The sequence below is a fragment of the Aulonocara sp. 'chitande type north' Nkhata Bay genome, linkage group LG16 (assembly GCF_057382095.1).
Source record: "Aulonocara sp. 'chitande type north' Nkhata Bay isolate Kocher_YH1m ecotype deep benthic linkage group LG16, A_spYH_male_GT1.1, whole genome shotgun sequence".
Classification (NCBI taxonomy): Eukaryota; Metazoa; Chordata; class Actinopteri; order Cichliformes; family Cichlidae; genus Aulonocara; species Aulonocara sp. 'chitande type north' Nkhata Bay.
The window spans coordinates 38,990,868-39,007,431 of record NC_141359.1 but is presented as its reverse complement, the minus strand read 5'-3'; the positions used below and the strand labels follow the sequence as shown (position 1 = coordinate 39,007,431).

At 42.8% G+C, this 16,564-nt stretch overlaps 1 protein-coding gene across 6 annotated transcripts in view; it reads left to right on the top strand.

The window, feature by feature from the left end:
• Positions 1-16,564, top strand: part of LOC147312090 (partitioning defective 3 homolog B-like) — a 219,468-nt gene that overhangs the window by 143,555 nt on the left and 59,349 nt on the right. For 4 of the 6 annotated variants that reach the window (XM_086267748.1, XM_086267747.1, XM_086267746.1 and 1 more), the window contains one exon: positions 73-432. In XM_086267748.1, the coding sequence (XP_086123874.1) occupies positions 73-432 (360 nt within the window). Of the gene's footprint in view, positions 1-72; positions 433-11,388; positions 11,671-15,230; positions 15,519-16,564 lie in introns of those variants that run through there. The other 2 variants (XM_086267750.1, XM_086267751.1) reach the window with 2 other exon arrangements.

Below are 16,564 nucleotides of genomic sequence, written 5' to 3'. Positions count from 1 at the left end.
TTTTTCTATGCTAGTCCACTAATCAAAATACATTCAATAGATGCAATAATTAGTCCTGCGTTTCCTTTCCAGAATCGAGGCATCGCATCCCGAGTTACAAGATCAGCGGCAGGGCGGCGGCGGCGGTTCGGCATATCCCGATTTTGAAGATGATGACGCAGATCCCAACTACGCCCGTATACAATCCTTCAGGGACCGAGATATGGGCTCGGTGCCACAGCCTCTGTCTCAGTCGCCTCCCTACAGAGCGTTTCAGCACGCTCGTACACCTTCCCCTCTCGGCCCATCCGGCTTTCAAGGGCACGGAAATCATACTAACGAGCCCGGAGTCATCCCCGATGATGACCCTCTGGATAGGCTCTACGCCAAAGTCAACAAATCAAGGGGAGCTGGAACTACGTCTCCTCCTGCTCCTCCTCAGGCTAATGACAGGTAAGGAGCTACGACCTTGTTGGGATGTAATGATAAGACAAAAAGGATTTTGAGAGCACAATGGTCTTATTCATTAGTTATGTTCAGATTCTATACCTGGAACATGTGAAAGCTCAGAAAGGTGTGGATACACCAGAGTCCCACCAGGTGTGGCACATGGGAGGCTCCCAGTGGAGCTTGTGAAAAAAGTTCCCCATCAGTGGGTTACAGGGGCCATCACACAGCTACAGCGTACTGTTACCTGTGTGTCAGAAAGGTGTCGTGTATACACAGAACATGACCAAAGCGTGCTGTCACTTTTAGTCCACCTCCTGTTCCTCGTCAGTGTTGCAGTACAGCAGCATCTTCATGTTTCCGTTCTCTTTGCTCTTCTACTGAATCACATTCATCTGCCTGAGGCCTGTGTGTGTGTGTGTGTGTGTGTGTGTGTGTGTGTGTGTGTGTGTGTGTGTGTGTGTGTGTGTGTGTGTGTGTGTGTGTGTGTGTGTGTGTGCCAGTTTTAAAACAATACAGATAGAGACAGACAAAAAGAAAAGATTGACTTGTTTGTGCTTCAGTCTTCAGTATGAGTGGCTGTGTGCTGACGTACACATAACATCCGTGTGTGTGTGTGTGTGTGTGTGTGTGTGTGTGTGTGTCATAAGAAAGCAGGGCTCAGTGTTCCTCTCCGTTTCCCAATCCTGACTTCTTTCCTTTATGATGTCAGTCACAGCTCACTTACCTCTGAATATATCTGCCAGTGCAGATATTCTCCCACACACGTGTGCATCCACCTCATTTCTGTACCTGTCTCCTTGCAAAGGAGTAAAGCTGTTTGATGGACAGCTACGAGCATCCCGGAGATGTTTTCTGACACTGCCTTTCCTGTATTCTTAACTTCGTGCCTAAGAGGGTTTTTCTTTTTAAATGCAGAGTCAGGACTCTTTGACCTTGATTCACAGTGTCGAGTCCCTCAACATTATTAAAAGAAATCTAATTGTTAAGAGGATTCACAAAAAGAAAACTGTCTCACCAAGCATGTAAGCTGTGCTCGGGAATCAGATAATACACCGAAAGACAATCATCTACAGTATCTCACAAAGCTGTTTTCCCCAACAGTCCACAAATTCCCCCCTCTCTGAGTTTTTCTTCTTCACTGGAAGCTGGTTAACTGCCATTTACTTTACTCTAATTAATTTGATAAGCGCCACCACAGAGAGCCACAGAGTAGCTATTCTGGTAAGTCTAATTGGCAGGGTGGGAAATCAGTTTAGAGTGCCTCCATGTTCGGAGGCAAAATATTGATATTTGCCAGTAGTGTATTGATAATGTATTACAAGAAGAAATTTCACAATATGTTGCTGTAAAACCAATAAAACCTCTGAATTTAGGCTTTAATACTTATTTTGTTAAATCCAATTTAACGTTTTCTCGTCTTTTTCCTTATTTAAAGCAGCATGGGTCTTAAAATGTTTTGATTTCTTTAGAGCTATATATCTATGGCCTCAGGTTTTGGCAGACGGTGCTGTTCATTTATCATCACTTCCTGAAACCTGATGATGCAGACAGAAGGAAGTGCAGGTATTGGCTGACAGTAATCGATGGTGCTAGAAAAAGAAGTTAGTGTGTCAGCGGTGTGTGTGTGTGTGTGTGTGTGTGTGTGTGTGTGTGTGTGTGCTGCTGTGAGTCAAGGGAGGCCTGAGCCACTGTATGCATATAGGAGATAAACAAAATCTCTAAGAACTCCATCAGCACGTCAGCAAAGCAGTGAAGAACACCTCTTTCACACACATGCATGCAAACACACACACAGATCGACACAAAGACCAACACAGTGACGGAAACACCGTGCAGCTCACAGCTGAACCCAGCTACGTGTGCTCGTGGAGTTAGGTGTGTGTTAGGTACAGATTCGTGTGTGTTAGAAAGAAAGTTGATTGAAAATGGCTCTAAAAGCCAGATTACAAAGCAGGATCTGTAGTGTGCCAGCTGATATTGGATGGTGATGATAACTTAAGTGATAGATAACATCATACCTGAGACCAACACCAAAAAAGCCTAACAAATACAGACGCCTACATGTCTGTAGGTGTCTATGAAGTGTGCAAGAAAGACCACATCAGCAGTGAGCGGGCAGTCAATTGTTAGCTAGTGCTTGATCGTGCAGTAGATTGTGAGAGTTCTGGAAAACAGAGACAAGAGAAGAGCACACATTTTTCTGCAATAATCCCATCATTCTTTTATTATTTGAGTTTAAAGGTGTCCTAAATAATAAGTTATTTAATAGACAAAAGGATATTGTAATCAAAAATATGCATAGAATAGTATGCAATAACATCTTCTAATGCAGGGGTGTCAAACTCAAATACACAGTGGGCCAAAATTCAAATCTGGAACAAGGTCGCGGGCTAACGTTAATATTTATTGAAAAAAAAAATCTTCCTCCAGATATGAGAATGAATCTTTTCTTATGGACTCGAACACGTTTTGCTGAAAAACTGAATATGGAACAAGCAAAGCTTAATACTAAACAATATATATATTAGCTGTATAATACCAGTAGGCCAGCTCTAATAGTCATTTGGTATGGCTTCGCGGGCCAAATATAATTAGGCTGCGGGCCAAATTTGGCCCGCGGGCCAGAGTTTGACACCTATGTTCTAATGCATTCTCATAAACTTCGTCAAACAGGAAGGAAAGAGACGGCGTCACTAGCATCTTAATAAACTTCATCCTCACCTCGTACCTCATCTCCTGAACTGAAGTCTCTAACACATGGAAACGTGCACAAACATGTTCATTGTTACTATCATTTATTAAAGCTAATAAATAATGTTTAATGTTGTTTAGCTAGCTCCTGTTGGACAGCTAACAAGAGCTAGCTAAACAACAACAGCTACTTATAAGATAATGTTACGCCAGTTAATTTTATACACTTTCCTTTGAAAAACAGTCTGATTTCATTTATATATATTAGGAGAGTTTCTTCACTAAGTGTTCAACAGTTACACCCACTTCAAAGAATGTTTACTAATACTACTTAACAGCTGCTAACAACAGCTAACAGTGGCTAACAAGAGGTAACAGAGGCTAAGAGTAGCTAACAGCAGCGCTTACTGATAGCTCAGCATATCCTCAATGATTCACCTCAGTCTCTGGTCAGAAGTGAGCTTTTCTGATTTACTGACTCAGGCTCAGACAGAGTCTGCCATAACTGCATCTTCCAGACTAAATAAAGGTGGACACTTCTCACCCAGCATTGACAGCTGAGGTAAACAGTGCACTCACAGCCTTCCACAGATAGGGATGCAGATAGGGTCCAAACAGTAGTAGAATCACACTGGCTGGCCACGGGCGTTACGACGGTACAGTAAAAACGTGATATTTTTGAGCTCTTGGCTGACTAAAACATGTTTGTCCTACAGCAGCCACCGTAGCTGGGATTCTACTTTTGTATTGGGAGGGTTAAAAAAACAGAAGTCATTTGAAATTTACATCTTGCACTGAAAACTTAAACCTTTAAACATCATATCAGTTTCAGGAAGCATTTACATCTACATTACTACATTTGTATGCAATATGTGGATTAATTAGAAAATGCAGGGGTCGGCAACCTTTCTGATGATGAGTGCCATCTACAATTTCCTCAGAAGTCAGTGTGCCATATGATTGCATTAGCAATAAATGTAATAACGCTCTATATCAACAGTTACACACTATATAGAACAACTTTATAGAATTATATTTGTTCGCAGATGTTGGCAGCTATCAGCGAATAGTCATCAGCTATTTTGAAACAAAAAAACATACACTTGTTATCCATAACAGCAAATGAACTGTACAACAGAAAATGCAAATGCTTTTTATGGTCTCCTCACAACAATGTTAAGAAAAGTAAACTGAGCCAATATGGCATGTTTGTTAATACACATATTAATGTGATCTCTGGTCTCCGAGTGTCCAGCATTCAGAGGCTACCTGAGGACTCATGTGAGAGAAAATGTGCTCACACAGATATGTAGAGCCAAACACTGTCAATAAGGCCTCTGCAATGTGACAGTGATGTACTGTCTTGTTGGTATATGTATGATTTCCATACATTTTACGTCAGATAAAAACGTTGGTTGTAAGATTCAGATAATTATTTAATAAAAGCGAGACATTTTAAATGAGAATAAGAAAGAAAAGTATTTCTTTGTGCCCCCCTCTCCCTGTTAATGCCCTACCTGGCCCCCTGGCAAAGCTTTGCTAGACCCGCCCCTGCACAGTTACCAGCTGTCAGCTACTTAGAAAAGGATCCTGGTGTTATTTGTCTCTCAGAAACCGTTCATAACTTCAACTCATTCATGTCACCTAAAAGGTAAACCTGTTTCTCCATCACAGCTCTGATGGTTCAGTAAGGACATCTCCTGGTTTCATCTTCATGTTTCCCTCTCACCACATATCCAAACCGACATCATGACCAGCAGGTTTACAGCTGTGGCTCCAGCAAACATCAGCTGATACTTGAAATTAATATTAAATAAATTCTAACAACAGCTGATCAAGCTTAAACGTGCTGCTGTTGTTTAGCGCGACATCCGCTGGTTTCCTCTTTCTGGCGCAAAGTGAGCGATAAACAAACAACAGAGAAAAGCCGATCAGCTGATCATTGATCAGTTTCATGATTGAAATAGCAACAGGAGAGAGAGGGGAGAGAATGAGAGAAGAAGAGGCAGCTGTGCAGCAAAGACAGAATAAATCCAGCTTTGTGCCTTTCTCATCCTAGCTGAAGTCTGGGACAAACGGTTCCTTTTCAGCTCAACACGAAACGCGTGATATTTTCTCTGAATACGAGACAATTCAGTTTGTACAGGACGGTTGGAAACTCTACTAACTAACCTTATGAATAAAATAAAGTTCACTATCAGTAACATCATAGCACCCACCCAGCTGCATAGAAACTCCGTCATGCTAGCTAGCACGCAGTACGAGTTATTGCAACTGACTGTAAAAAGTCAGCACAACGAAAATAAACTCCACCTAAACTTGGTTTATATCTGACCCAGATAGACTGCAGGTCATAACTTCTTACCTGAAGTTCAGTTCACCTGACACTCGGACCAGCGGCCGCCTCGGGTCTCTACTCCTCCTGCCTCCCCTTTCCCTCATCCACCTGCTGGCCTCCACCACTTACCAATGTTACTGAATCTGTGGAAGCACCGCCATAACCACCACCAAACAACTGAGTTATTTTTACACACCGACCAGCATCTGGCCAATCCACCACCTTCCATTGTTTATACCGTTACAAAGAAAAAAAATCATCGGCCCATAAAAACGAAAAATCACCATCGATGGTGGCCAGTCCAGCTGTGGTCGTGCCATCAGTTAACCCTTCGCGTGCCAGCTGTGGCACGCATGCCTGGGGTTGCCGACCCCTGCTCTAATGGATAGGAATTTGTTTCTCTTTGTATAGCTGGCTTCATGCGTGAACCTTACATTCTAAGATTATATTTAGTTATTTGGTTAGTCAGGGATTTGTGTTAAACAGTTCTATTATGGAAGGACAGTTATTTAACCACACAGCACAGCGATATATCACGCTGTCTGCTTCTCAAGTAGCCTACCACCTTTAATTCCAAAGGGCACTTCCAGCTTAATTCCATATGCATGGCAGAGTTTAGTGCAGACTCATTTAGTAAACTCATTGGACACACCAACACACATGCACACACACACTGAGGCATCCAGACACAACACATTTGGTAAAGATAATAAGCACTAGCATAAATGTGTTTTCAAATAAATGAGCCACATCCTCTCTTCACGTCTACGAACACAGCCTCAAATGTAATAATCCATGCGCCCGTATAATCTATTGTGACAGTTGCACACATTTTCAGAGGACTCTTTCCACCGAGGGAAGGATTTCTCACGTTGGCGTTTCTGCTGATTGACTGTCCTTCTAACAGGCCTCCCAGCATCATCTATCCAAACAGTGTAGTGCCACCCCTCAGTTTTTAAATCAGCAGGTTATGATTGCTTTGGCAAAGATAAATAGAGTTTAATGAGAGTATCTTTGCTGCTGATCACACTCATGCAGGTGTTTCTGTCTCTGTGAGGAGACTTGGTGAAAATGCATTCACTGTGCCCTCCTTAGCCCTGACTTTAGAAACCACAGCCTACAGCTTAAGTGAAACCGACCTTTAAATTTACCTTAAAGCTAAGCGTCGATCCTCCAGCAGATGTTGGAAGTTGTGAGTCGGCACTCAGACTGTGATGGTTTCTGTACAAAAAGACTGGCACACCAACACCCAGTCCATTTTCTGAAGTGACTACCAAGCCTCGGATAAGAGCTGCCCTCAGTTTTCTTGAGTGGGTGCCCCCTCCCCACCCTTACCCAGCCACCACCAGCACCAGGTCCAACCCTTCCAAGTACCCCTTGCAGGTTTCCATAACAACCATGACCCCTGGCACTACACCAATTAGAAAACAATCAGCCTTGAGAGACCAGAAAGGAGTAAGCCTGAGAGAGAGGGAGGGAGGTATTGTAGCACTCGGCTGGAAGATAAGTAGAGAGCAATATCGACAAGAAGAGACATAAAGAAAAAACGTCTAGAGTGCATTTGTTTCTGATTTCACAAAGAGAAAGCACAGTTCCTCCTGACTTAATAATAGAGCAGCACAGCATTACTTTTCATTAAGAAATAATACAGCCCCGTGTGGTGGTCTCGCTCGCTGTTTATAACGTTGCAGGTTCAGCAGCTGTGCAGGTGTTGGCAGTTTATTTCCTGCCCTGCAGTCTGAACCAAGCAGTCCATTAGGAAACTGAAACTAGATTTCAAACTAAAATAGTTTATTCAAATAAAAATAAAAACTTTGAACTAAATGATCTTTGAACTGAAATAAAATGCAGCTATAGAGGAAATCTACTTAGTATTAATATCTGTTTATCAGTTTATTTAAAAAAACAAATAAAACTTGCCTGTTGATGCTTTGATGGACGCATTTACTGACTGAGATCACTGCTTTCAAACAGCTCTGGACTGATTTTCTTAGATTTTGCTTCTGGCAAATTCTCTCCATATGGAAAAGACTAAAACTAAGACTGAAAATAATAAAAACTAAACAGAAACAAGAAAATCTGCTCTGGAAACAAAACTGAATTAAAAACGAAAAGTCAAAATGAAATGAAAACTGCTAAATTATACAGTAATATTACACTTTCTCAGAATTTCTATTATTGTAACATAATAGCCTGTTCAGTCCAATTCAGAGTTATTTATACAAATCACAACAACATTCAGCTCAAGGTGCTTTATATTGTAAGGTAGACTCTACAATAACACATACAGAGACCAACCCAACAATCATATGACCCCATGTGAGCAAGCGCTTTGGTGACAGTGGGAAGGAAAAACTCCCTTTTAACAGGAAGAAGCCTCCTCCACCAGGCTCAGGGAGGGGCGGGGCCATCTGCTGCGACCGGGTGGGGTGAGAGAAGGAAGACGGGGGTTGGTAGTTGTTGTAGTTTCTCACACATAATGCTGTTTGGAGGTCTGCTTTTATATGTTTACGCAGCTCATCACATATACTGACGCGCTGGTTGATACACACATCAGTGGAAACAATATACGCTCTCAGGACGTTCAGAGTTGCGTTGGTGAAACAGAAAAACAGACACAGCGGGCGCACACACACACACACTGCAGGAAGTCGTCAGGAGTGCCAGGTTTGTCAGTATGAATGCTGTTTGCCACATAAATCTCTCCATGTAGGTAATTAGCGTTTGGAGGGCTTTGTGAGCATGCGTGTCCGGGTGCTTTGTTGTGAGTTACATGAGTTTAACTAAAAAACTGAATGAACAACTAAGACTCCATAAACCTGTGGGCCTGATTTTCTGCTCGTATTTACGCTGCACTGGAACTCTGGAGTGATGGAACTGTTGGTCAGTGATGGTAATTCAGCATTTTGGTCTTTTATTTTGCTGCAACAGCTTTGGAGCCTCTTCACTTTCTCTCTGCATCGCTTTGCCACTTTGGTGGCTGCCTGCTAGCTGGCAGGGGAATTACTAACAAAAATATTTTATTTCAGTCAGACAATAAGAAATTGCATTTAATTCCACCTGCACATACAGCACCGTGCAAAAGTCTTGAGTTACTCCTAATCTCACTTTATTTTGCTTCCAAGGATCAAAACTTTCTGCTCATGTTTTAAATAATTAAACCAGTTTTGTTTTTTGGGACACGGCTGCTTTTTCTCCTTGTAGCTGACCATTTTCACAGAAATGTTTGTTTGTTAAAGTACTTAACACTGACCTATGAATTATTCAGAATATATAAGTCACATAACATAAGTATATAAGTATGCATAATAGACAATTTAGTAGTTTGATACTAATTTTGCACCAAACAAGCTGATTCTCAGAGATTTATTATCTGAAAACTTGGTTTATCCAGGTAAAGTCCGCATCGCCTTAAAAAATGTGAGGAAACTGGACAAATGTGGCAGTTCTAAAAAAGGTTTCTACAGAGGCTGAGGATTATCTGTCGTGTCTTTTATGTCCATCTTATCAGAATTAATGGAATTAAGAAACCAGAAAAGCATCATCAGATTATGATCCACCGTGCAGCACCATCTGGAAAACATCTCGTTTAGTGTTCATGATGATAAAAACCCCAAACACACTGCGGGGCAGTAAAAGCATACATAGATAGTGTTCCACTCTGTGTTTTTCTATCAGTCGTGGATCATCAGAGCCTGGCCTTCACCATTACCGAAGCAGTGTGGGATCATCCTACAGAGAACAGAACAAGAAGAGCTTTGGATGTCCTTCAAGAAGCCTGGAGAAATATTCCTGAAGATACTCAGAGAAAGAATGCAGGTGGTCATTGTTTGGATATCTTAAAACAAATTACTGCAGCTTTCTCAGCAAAATATGAAGAAATGAGGGCAGGCTCAAGACTTTTGCACAGCATTGCAGGGTCTGTAAACTGTTCTTTCTTACCTTTTATGACTGTTGTCATGGATAGTTTACAGGGAAAGCTCATGTTTGACCAGTGTTTACATGTGAGACTCCAGATACTCTGTAGGTAAAACATAGAAAACCGAATTTTACGACCAACAGTTACTGTGAAAATGATCGCGCATCATCATTTATAATCTTGCTTATAAACTGAAATACACAGTTGGATCCAGGAACCAAGGATTGTTTTAGGATTAAAGGAAGTTCAATGAAAGGGGAAGTGGGTTTAAGGACAAAGAGGACGGGAAGAGTGAAGCACGTTAGAAAGAAGAAAGACTGGATTGGCTGCCTGTTGCTAAAGGAACAAGTTAGCAGAAAGAAAATGTAGGATTCAAATCTAAATATGGGCAAAGGCGAATGTGGAGTAAAGAAAAGGGTAGTGGGTGAATAATAATAAGAGAAGAAATACAAGATGAGAGAATTCAAAACTAATAATTTAAATTAAAAGAGGAAAATTCCACACGAGAGAGCGAATATTGTAGGTGGTCCAAATTTTCAGTCTGAGGGGTCGCAAATAAATGCAGGAATGAGAAAAGTGGATCAACTACTGTAGAGAAAAGGAGAAAAGAGGAGGCAGCGAGGGATTCAGAGGGGAAGAGAGGCTAAGTACATGTTTTGGGAAAATTCAACCAATGAGATGAGGGGAAGTCGGTGGACAAAGAGAGGAGAAGGTCAGTGAGTGTCCGAGGCTACAGGGGCAATTAGACTGAGAAAAGTAGATGGGAACACAGAAAAAAGTAAAGGATAAGCTGGACTGAGATGCTTGGAGTAGAAAGTGGTGAATGTGAAGAGGACTAAAAGAGAGGAATGAGAAAAGGTTGTGGGGTGAGGGGTAGTAATGGGGAGCAGACGAGAAAAGAGCCCGAGTGTGTGTTTTCTGGACTCAAAGCGTGTGATTCAGCCTGGCTATTAAGGAAAAGCTCTCAAGAGGCACTCGTGTGCTCCATCCTTTCCTCCCCCTTGCTCTCTTTCCTTCAATAGACCCTTTCTAGGTCTCTCTTCCCCCTGTTGCACTCTCTTCCTCTCATTTAATGATTTCCGCCTCTCGTATTTGCACAAGTAGTTCTCAATGAAAAATAAATTCCATGCAAAGGACATCCGCCCGCGATAGAGCATGTGCGTGGTAAAAGGACACATGGGCACATGCACTCTTCCTCTTCAAAGGACGAGTGCACGCACGTTCACAGACTCGCTAAACGCTGCTATTGTTCATCTGTCATATTATTATTCATACGTTGATGGTTTTCCCTGATTTTCATCTGTCGTGTGTCTACAGATACCTGTGTGCACTCGGACTGTGTGTTACTGTGTAACAAGACACAATGTAAATACTGCATGTGCGTGTTTCTGTCATACACTCAGTGTGAGCTTCAGTTTTATTTTCTAGCGCTGAATTTGGGCCCCTTGATGGAGTAGTGTGCAGACTCACCCAAACCTACTGCAGAATTAATGCAAACATGAACAGGAAGCGTTTAAACAACAACACATCTCTTTTTTCTTAATTTTTATGTCTTTAACGCATACCTGATTTAAATCCTTCCCATTTTCCAGTCTAGGATGTCAACTTTGCCACCTCTTCCATCGCTGCTGCCTTTCTTTTAGGATGAGGTCGTATGGACCAGATATTGAGAAGCATTTCAGTAAAGTGGCTTTGTGGTGGTTTACACATTCGCCTAAAAACCAAAGCATCCCCGGGAAGAGACACAAATCCCTGTGGGGTTACGTCAGGAAGAGCATCCGGGGTAAAAGTGTGCCAAATCAAACACGCGGAGCTTCCCGCTGAGCGTCGTGAATCAGAGAGCAGCCAAAAGCTGAAAGTGGCGCACGGTGTCAGAGTGTAGGTGGTTTGTGCCAGATGTTTTCCCTCAGAGACCGCGGTTCATTACAGTAGACCTCCATGTTGACAGTGTTACCCGGGGGATGAATTAACAGTGCAAATGCTTGTGGACTTTGCTTTGTGTCGCCTTCAGACTCGGACTCTCACGCCGCCGTGTGCTTTTGGAGTCGTAATCAGAGGACGGTCTTCAGCATGAAAGTCAGATCACACCAAATGCGACGAGGTCTGTGATGAAGCGAGGAAATCACAGAATGCACAGGAACGTGGTGGGAGCAGGACTTGGCTGGGAAACAGCTGGAAGCAGTGCGGAGCTGCACGAGGAGATGTTTATTTATGGCTTCTAAGGCAGGAGTCTGAGAACTTTGTGATCACATTTTTACAGATATTTGAGTCTGATCAGAGACGTTATAAGAGACAGACGTGGCCCCAACAATTCCTGACCTCAGGTACACCTGATGATGCCACAGAGCAAAACTGGAGGTAGACGTTTAACTTCTTAAAATCTTATTTTGGCGTATCGTAAGAAAACCCTTTAATCGGCTTTGTTTTAGATTTAAATGAAGAAAGAACGTGTAGATCAAGCTTCATAAGGACTCTTATAGGCCCGAAGGTCCACCTATGACACACACACACACACACACACACACACGTAGGCTTGTCTGGATAATGTTATGCCTGACAATATTGAATCTGTACAGTACTCACAGGCTCACTGATTGCCATGGCGATTGGATGCCAGCCTCCTCTGCCGCTGTGAGCGCGTCTCTTGCACACGCGGGGATTTAGACAGCTAGTCTGATTGATGTCATGGCAGTCGATAGAGTGCTAATTACTCCTCGTGTGCAGACGGCGCCGTATAAGAAGCAGTGTCATATCCTGTCAGCTGCATTTCAAAAACACATGTCACTTCCTGTTAGGCTGTATGGAAAAAGAAAGAAAGCGAGTAGCCTGACAGCTCGTCTGTGTGCCCGCCCCACATACACAACAGCACCCTGTTCCTCGCTCTTTTCATTCACACACACCCTCTCCCTCACTTCCTGCCCCTTCCTGTCTTTCTTTTTCCCCCCCTGTTTCCCCTCTGACCCACCTGCCAGCGTTGGTGATCTTTTGTTGTCAAACTTCATTAGTGGAGATGTCAGCTAATTAGAGTGAAGCTTGGGAGATTAGGAGGAAGAAGATGAAGAGCGAGACGAGGGAGGGAAATGAAGGCAGGGCAGAGGAGATGGAGAGATTAGGATGGAGTGGGAGGGAAGGAGAGATGGATTGTATCAAGCTACAGATGGAAGTGACAGCAGAGATGATTACCTGCATAAACTGAGGAAGGTGAAACGGGGCAGGTGTGAGAAATAGATTGCTGTGGAGATTTACTGTAGGAAATTAGCCACGGCAACGAGAAATGCAAAGAGAAAATTGAATACATCATAAACTGTCAAGACGACAGAGCAGATCTATGTTGAAGTCTCATATCCGTGTGAACGAGATGATGGATAATAACTGACACTGATTAAGCTGTTTGGTAGCGTGCAGGTGAGACGGGAACAGCGGAGTGAAGCGAGCTAACGCATCGACCCGGATCCCTTGTTGTGGTCCGGTTGATCCTTGTAAGACACAGCTGATAACGATCCGGCGCTCTACAACTTGACACTGGGGAGAACACACAGGCGGCACACATGCGTTGAAAGAAAAAGTCTGCACCTCTATCTCGTCATCGTCAGTCAATAAAAAGCGATATTTTCTCTGTTGTGCTGCTTCGGTCTTATCGCCTGCAGTCTGTCAGGTCTTTGCTGAGAGATAATGCGGCTTATTTTTAGGCTGTTTGTTTGTGGGTGCGGGTATTTAAGATACAGAATAATTGCTGTGTAACAAGATGAATTTATCTCGTTTGGTGAAACTTTAGTGAGAAGCTTGTTTTCGGGGTTTGAGCCTTATGGCTGCCTAACGCGGCTGAATGGGACGTCGATGATCATCAAAAGCACGAGGCGCTCATCTGTAACTGAGACACGTTTCTTTGTTTCTGCAGTGATCTGAATCAGCAGAGGGATGCAAACTAAAAATAAGAGATTTTTACAAAGTTTGCACCGTGCCACGAGCTTCTGGATCAGCTGCAGTTTATGTCTTTAAGCTTTATTGATTTTTTTTCATGGCTTTGTGTTTGTGCTAATGAAAGAAAATGCAACAGAAAAAATCTTGGGGTCAGCAGATCTGTGGATGTTTATTTTCATCCTTTTTCATCCAAGAATGCAGCGCTGACAGAATCTGACACACACACACACACACACACACACGTCGGGTATTCATATCTCGTGGGGACCTCTAATTCAGCGGTCCCCAATTTTTTGATCCCCACAAAGATATGAACACACTCAGACTTTTTTCGTGTCCTTGAGGCCTGGAGTTGCCCACCGCTGCTGTAAAGTATAGCGACATGCATTTTGAGCATTAAACATTCGATTATCTTTAGAGGATTTCAACTTATATCCACTGGATTTGTCCTGAGTGGACCACCTTACTGCCCCGGCTGCTGCACTCAACCACTTTTGTGACTTTTACCTTGATTAATCGTGGCACAGATTCAGTAAGGTGCTGGAAACATTCCTCGCAGATCATCGTTGATGTTGACGTGATAGCATCACACAGTTTCTGCAGATTCGTGCACATCCATGATGCACATCTCCCGTCCAACCACATTCCAAAGGCAGCCTGTGCAGCTCATACAGGAAACAGGAGACCACACCCCTTGTGGTCGTCTGAGGATGCAGCCCATCTCCTACGAGGCTCGACTTGTTGTGCATTCAGAGATGCTCTTCTGCATATCCTGATAACCTCAGACGATTGTCTGTGAACCCTCAACCACGTCTACCTAAAAGCATTGAACTGCTTTCATGTGATTGGCTGAGTAGATATTTGCACTGATGAGCAGGTGAGCAGGCGTAACCCAGCGTGTACACATGACCCGAGTACACGCCTGACCACAAAACTGCTTTACAGTAAGCTGGGACGCAGAACGTTAGAGATTACAGAAAAAGAAACGGCTTCTTTTATAACGAGTCGCGTAAATATTTAGAGAGTTTAATGACAAGGACATATTTCTTTACTGTGGACGCTGATATATTTCAGGGAGCATCTCGCCATGTTATTAATGGAACAGAATTCTGAATTATTAATAGCAGCATTATTAACAGCTACGCCGAGTTTCCGATTCTGATTTTAAACATTTATAAAATTATTATTGGTCTGACAGAGCAAGAGCAGGAGATTGATCTCCCTGTGCTCTGTGTGTGTGTGTGTGTGTGTGTGTGTGTGTGTGTGTGTGGGCCCGTGCCCTGCTTTACTTAAATATAGATTAATGAAAACAATATATTTTAGTTGAAAATGTGTTTTGGGCACAGTCTCGTCTACGGTGTGGTGAACGAGCACATAGCAGAGCTGTGCTGCAGTATGAGCCGCTCTCACATGGCGCAGGCGTGTTCATGGTTAATGACCGCACCGTAGTTAAACAGTGAAGTCATTCCAGTCTGCGCTCTTTATGGCTCACTCGTTTCTCCACAGCTGATCAATAGCTCCTTCAGGTCCTCTGTGGTCGCGAGCTGTTTGCATACATGTGTGTTTGTCACACTTATTATTTATTCTTCAGCCTGTCCTCTTCCTTTTATGCAGGGTCATAAATCACATGAAGTTCCTGTGTGTGTGTGTGTGTGTGTGTGTGTGTGTGTGTGTGTGTGTGTGTGTGTGTGTGTGTGTGTGTGTGTGTGTGTGTGTGTGTGTGTCTGCAGACAGAAACAAATGCTTTGCTCATTCATTGCACATAATTTTCCCTCAGGCCCTCCGTCAATAAAAAGAGCACAAGGTGAGGGACATGGATATATTTGGTGTGCGTGTCATCTGAGTGATGTTAGCTGGTTAGCTACGTATACATCCAGGGTACGTATACCTCCGCCTCTCTATATTTCCTCCAGTTCCTCCTCTTCTTCACAGGAGCACGTGCACTCACGTATGTTTGGACAGATTGATCAAAGAGTGGAGGATAAGTGACGATCTGCCAGGCTCCGTGAGGTTTTTTTACTGCCTTCCATGAGCTGGAATCATATACGACCTTCAGGAAGCTGAATCCTGTCAACATAAAATACACTTTTAACATTGTAGGATATGTTTATGTGATAAAATACATGCTTCAACTCATAAAAGAGAACTGTAAACATTTATTTGAGAGAAGATGATGATGTTTTCATCTCAGTGATGAGTCTAGACTGTAAAACGTGTTTTGCTTGGTCATCAGGTGCAGTTGGCATCTCTGTTCGCTTCTCTTCTTTCACTTCCAAATGTACTCATTTAACAGTGGATGTTATGGTACCTGCTGACACAGCGTTCTTTCACATTTAGGATAGAGTATCAAGTAGAAACACTCCTACACGCACGCACACACACAGACTAGATTGTGTGTCACTCTAATGCATCCTCCTCTGCTGTACATCAGTGCAGCTTTTTAGCATAGTCTCTCCAGTGTCTCCGGTAAGCTGATAAATGACTGACTAATGACTGCATTTAGTGCGCTGGGGATTTGTTTTCTGTTAGAGGTGGACACTGAAGATTTCATCATTACACAAATATCCAGAGAGTTACTCCGACCACTTACGGCGTTACCGCAGATCTTTAATTGGCTCGGTTTTTTTAGGGTTTGCTTAAATCTAATTTGTTCGTCACATCAGATCTTTAGCAGAGACTGTCAGCTGGATCTGCTCAGACTTGTACATGAGACATACAGTACGGTGCAAAAGTCTTGAGCCACCCTTCAGTTTTTGAAGCCAAACTTTGTAAGCTTTTCTTTTAGATGTGGCTTATTTTTCTCTCATTTTCAGTCCAGTCCTTGTACCTGACCATGTTCAGTTTAAGCCACTTAACACTGACCTGCAAGTTGTTCAACCATAACAAGGCTCCTAACTGAGGGATGAACAGACAACTCAGCAAATTACCAGTTTTAAATTAAACCTTTAGGCAGCCGAAAACATAGAATTTGTTCTCATTTCTTTAGCTGACTCTATGAAAGATGTCAGAGAGCTGTTAACAGTAAACTCGACATCTCTCAGCATGGTGTGCAGTGTGTTTAAAAAAAGAACTGAAGAAACTGGACAAATGTTGGACAAATGAAGAGGTGACAGGCCTAAAAGCTGTCTGCAGCTGAAAGGCACATCCTTAAGAATTAGTAAAAACACAAAAAGACGTGAGATGGAGCTGAGAGATGCATCTGGACCTTGAGGTAATCCTATAAATGATTATCAAAAAATGATCTCAGTGGAAGGAGACTGTCAAGG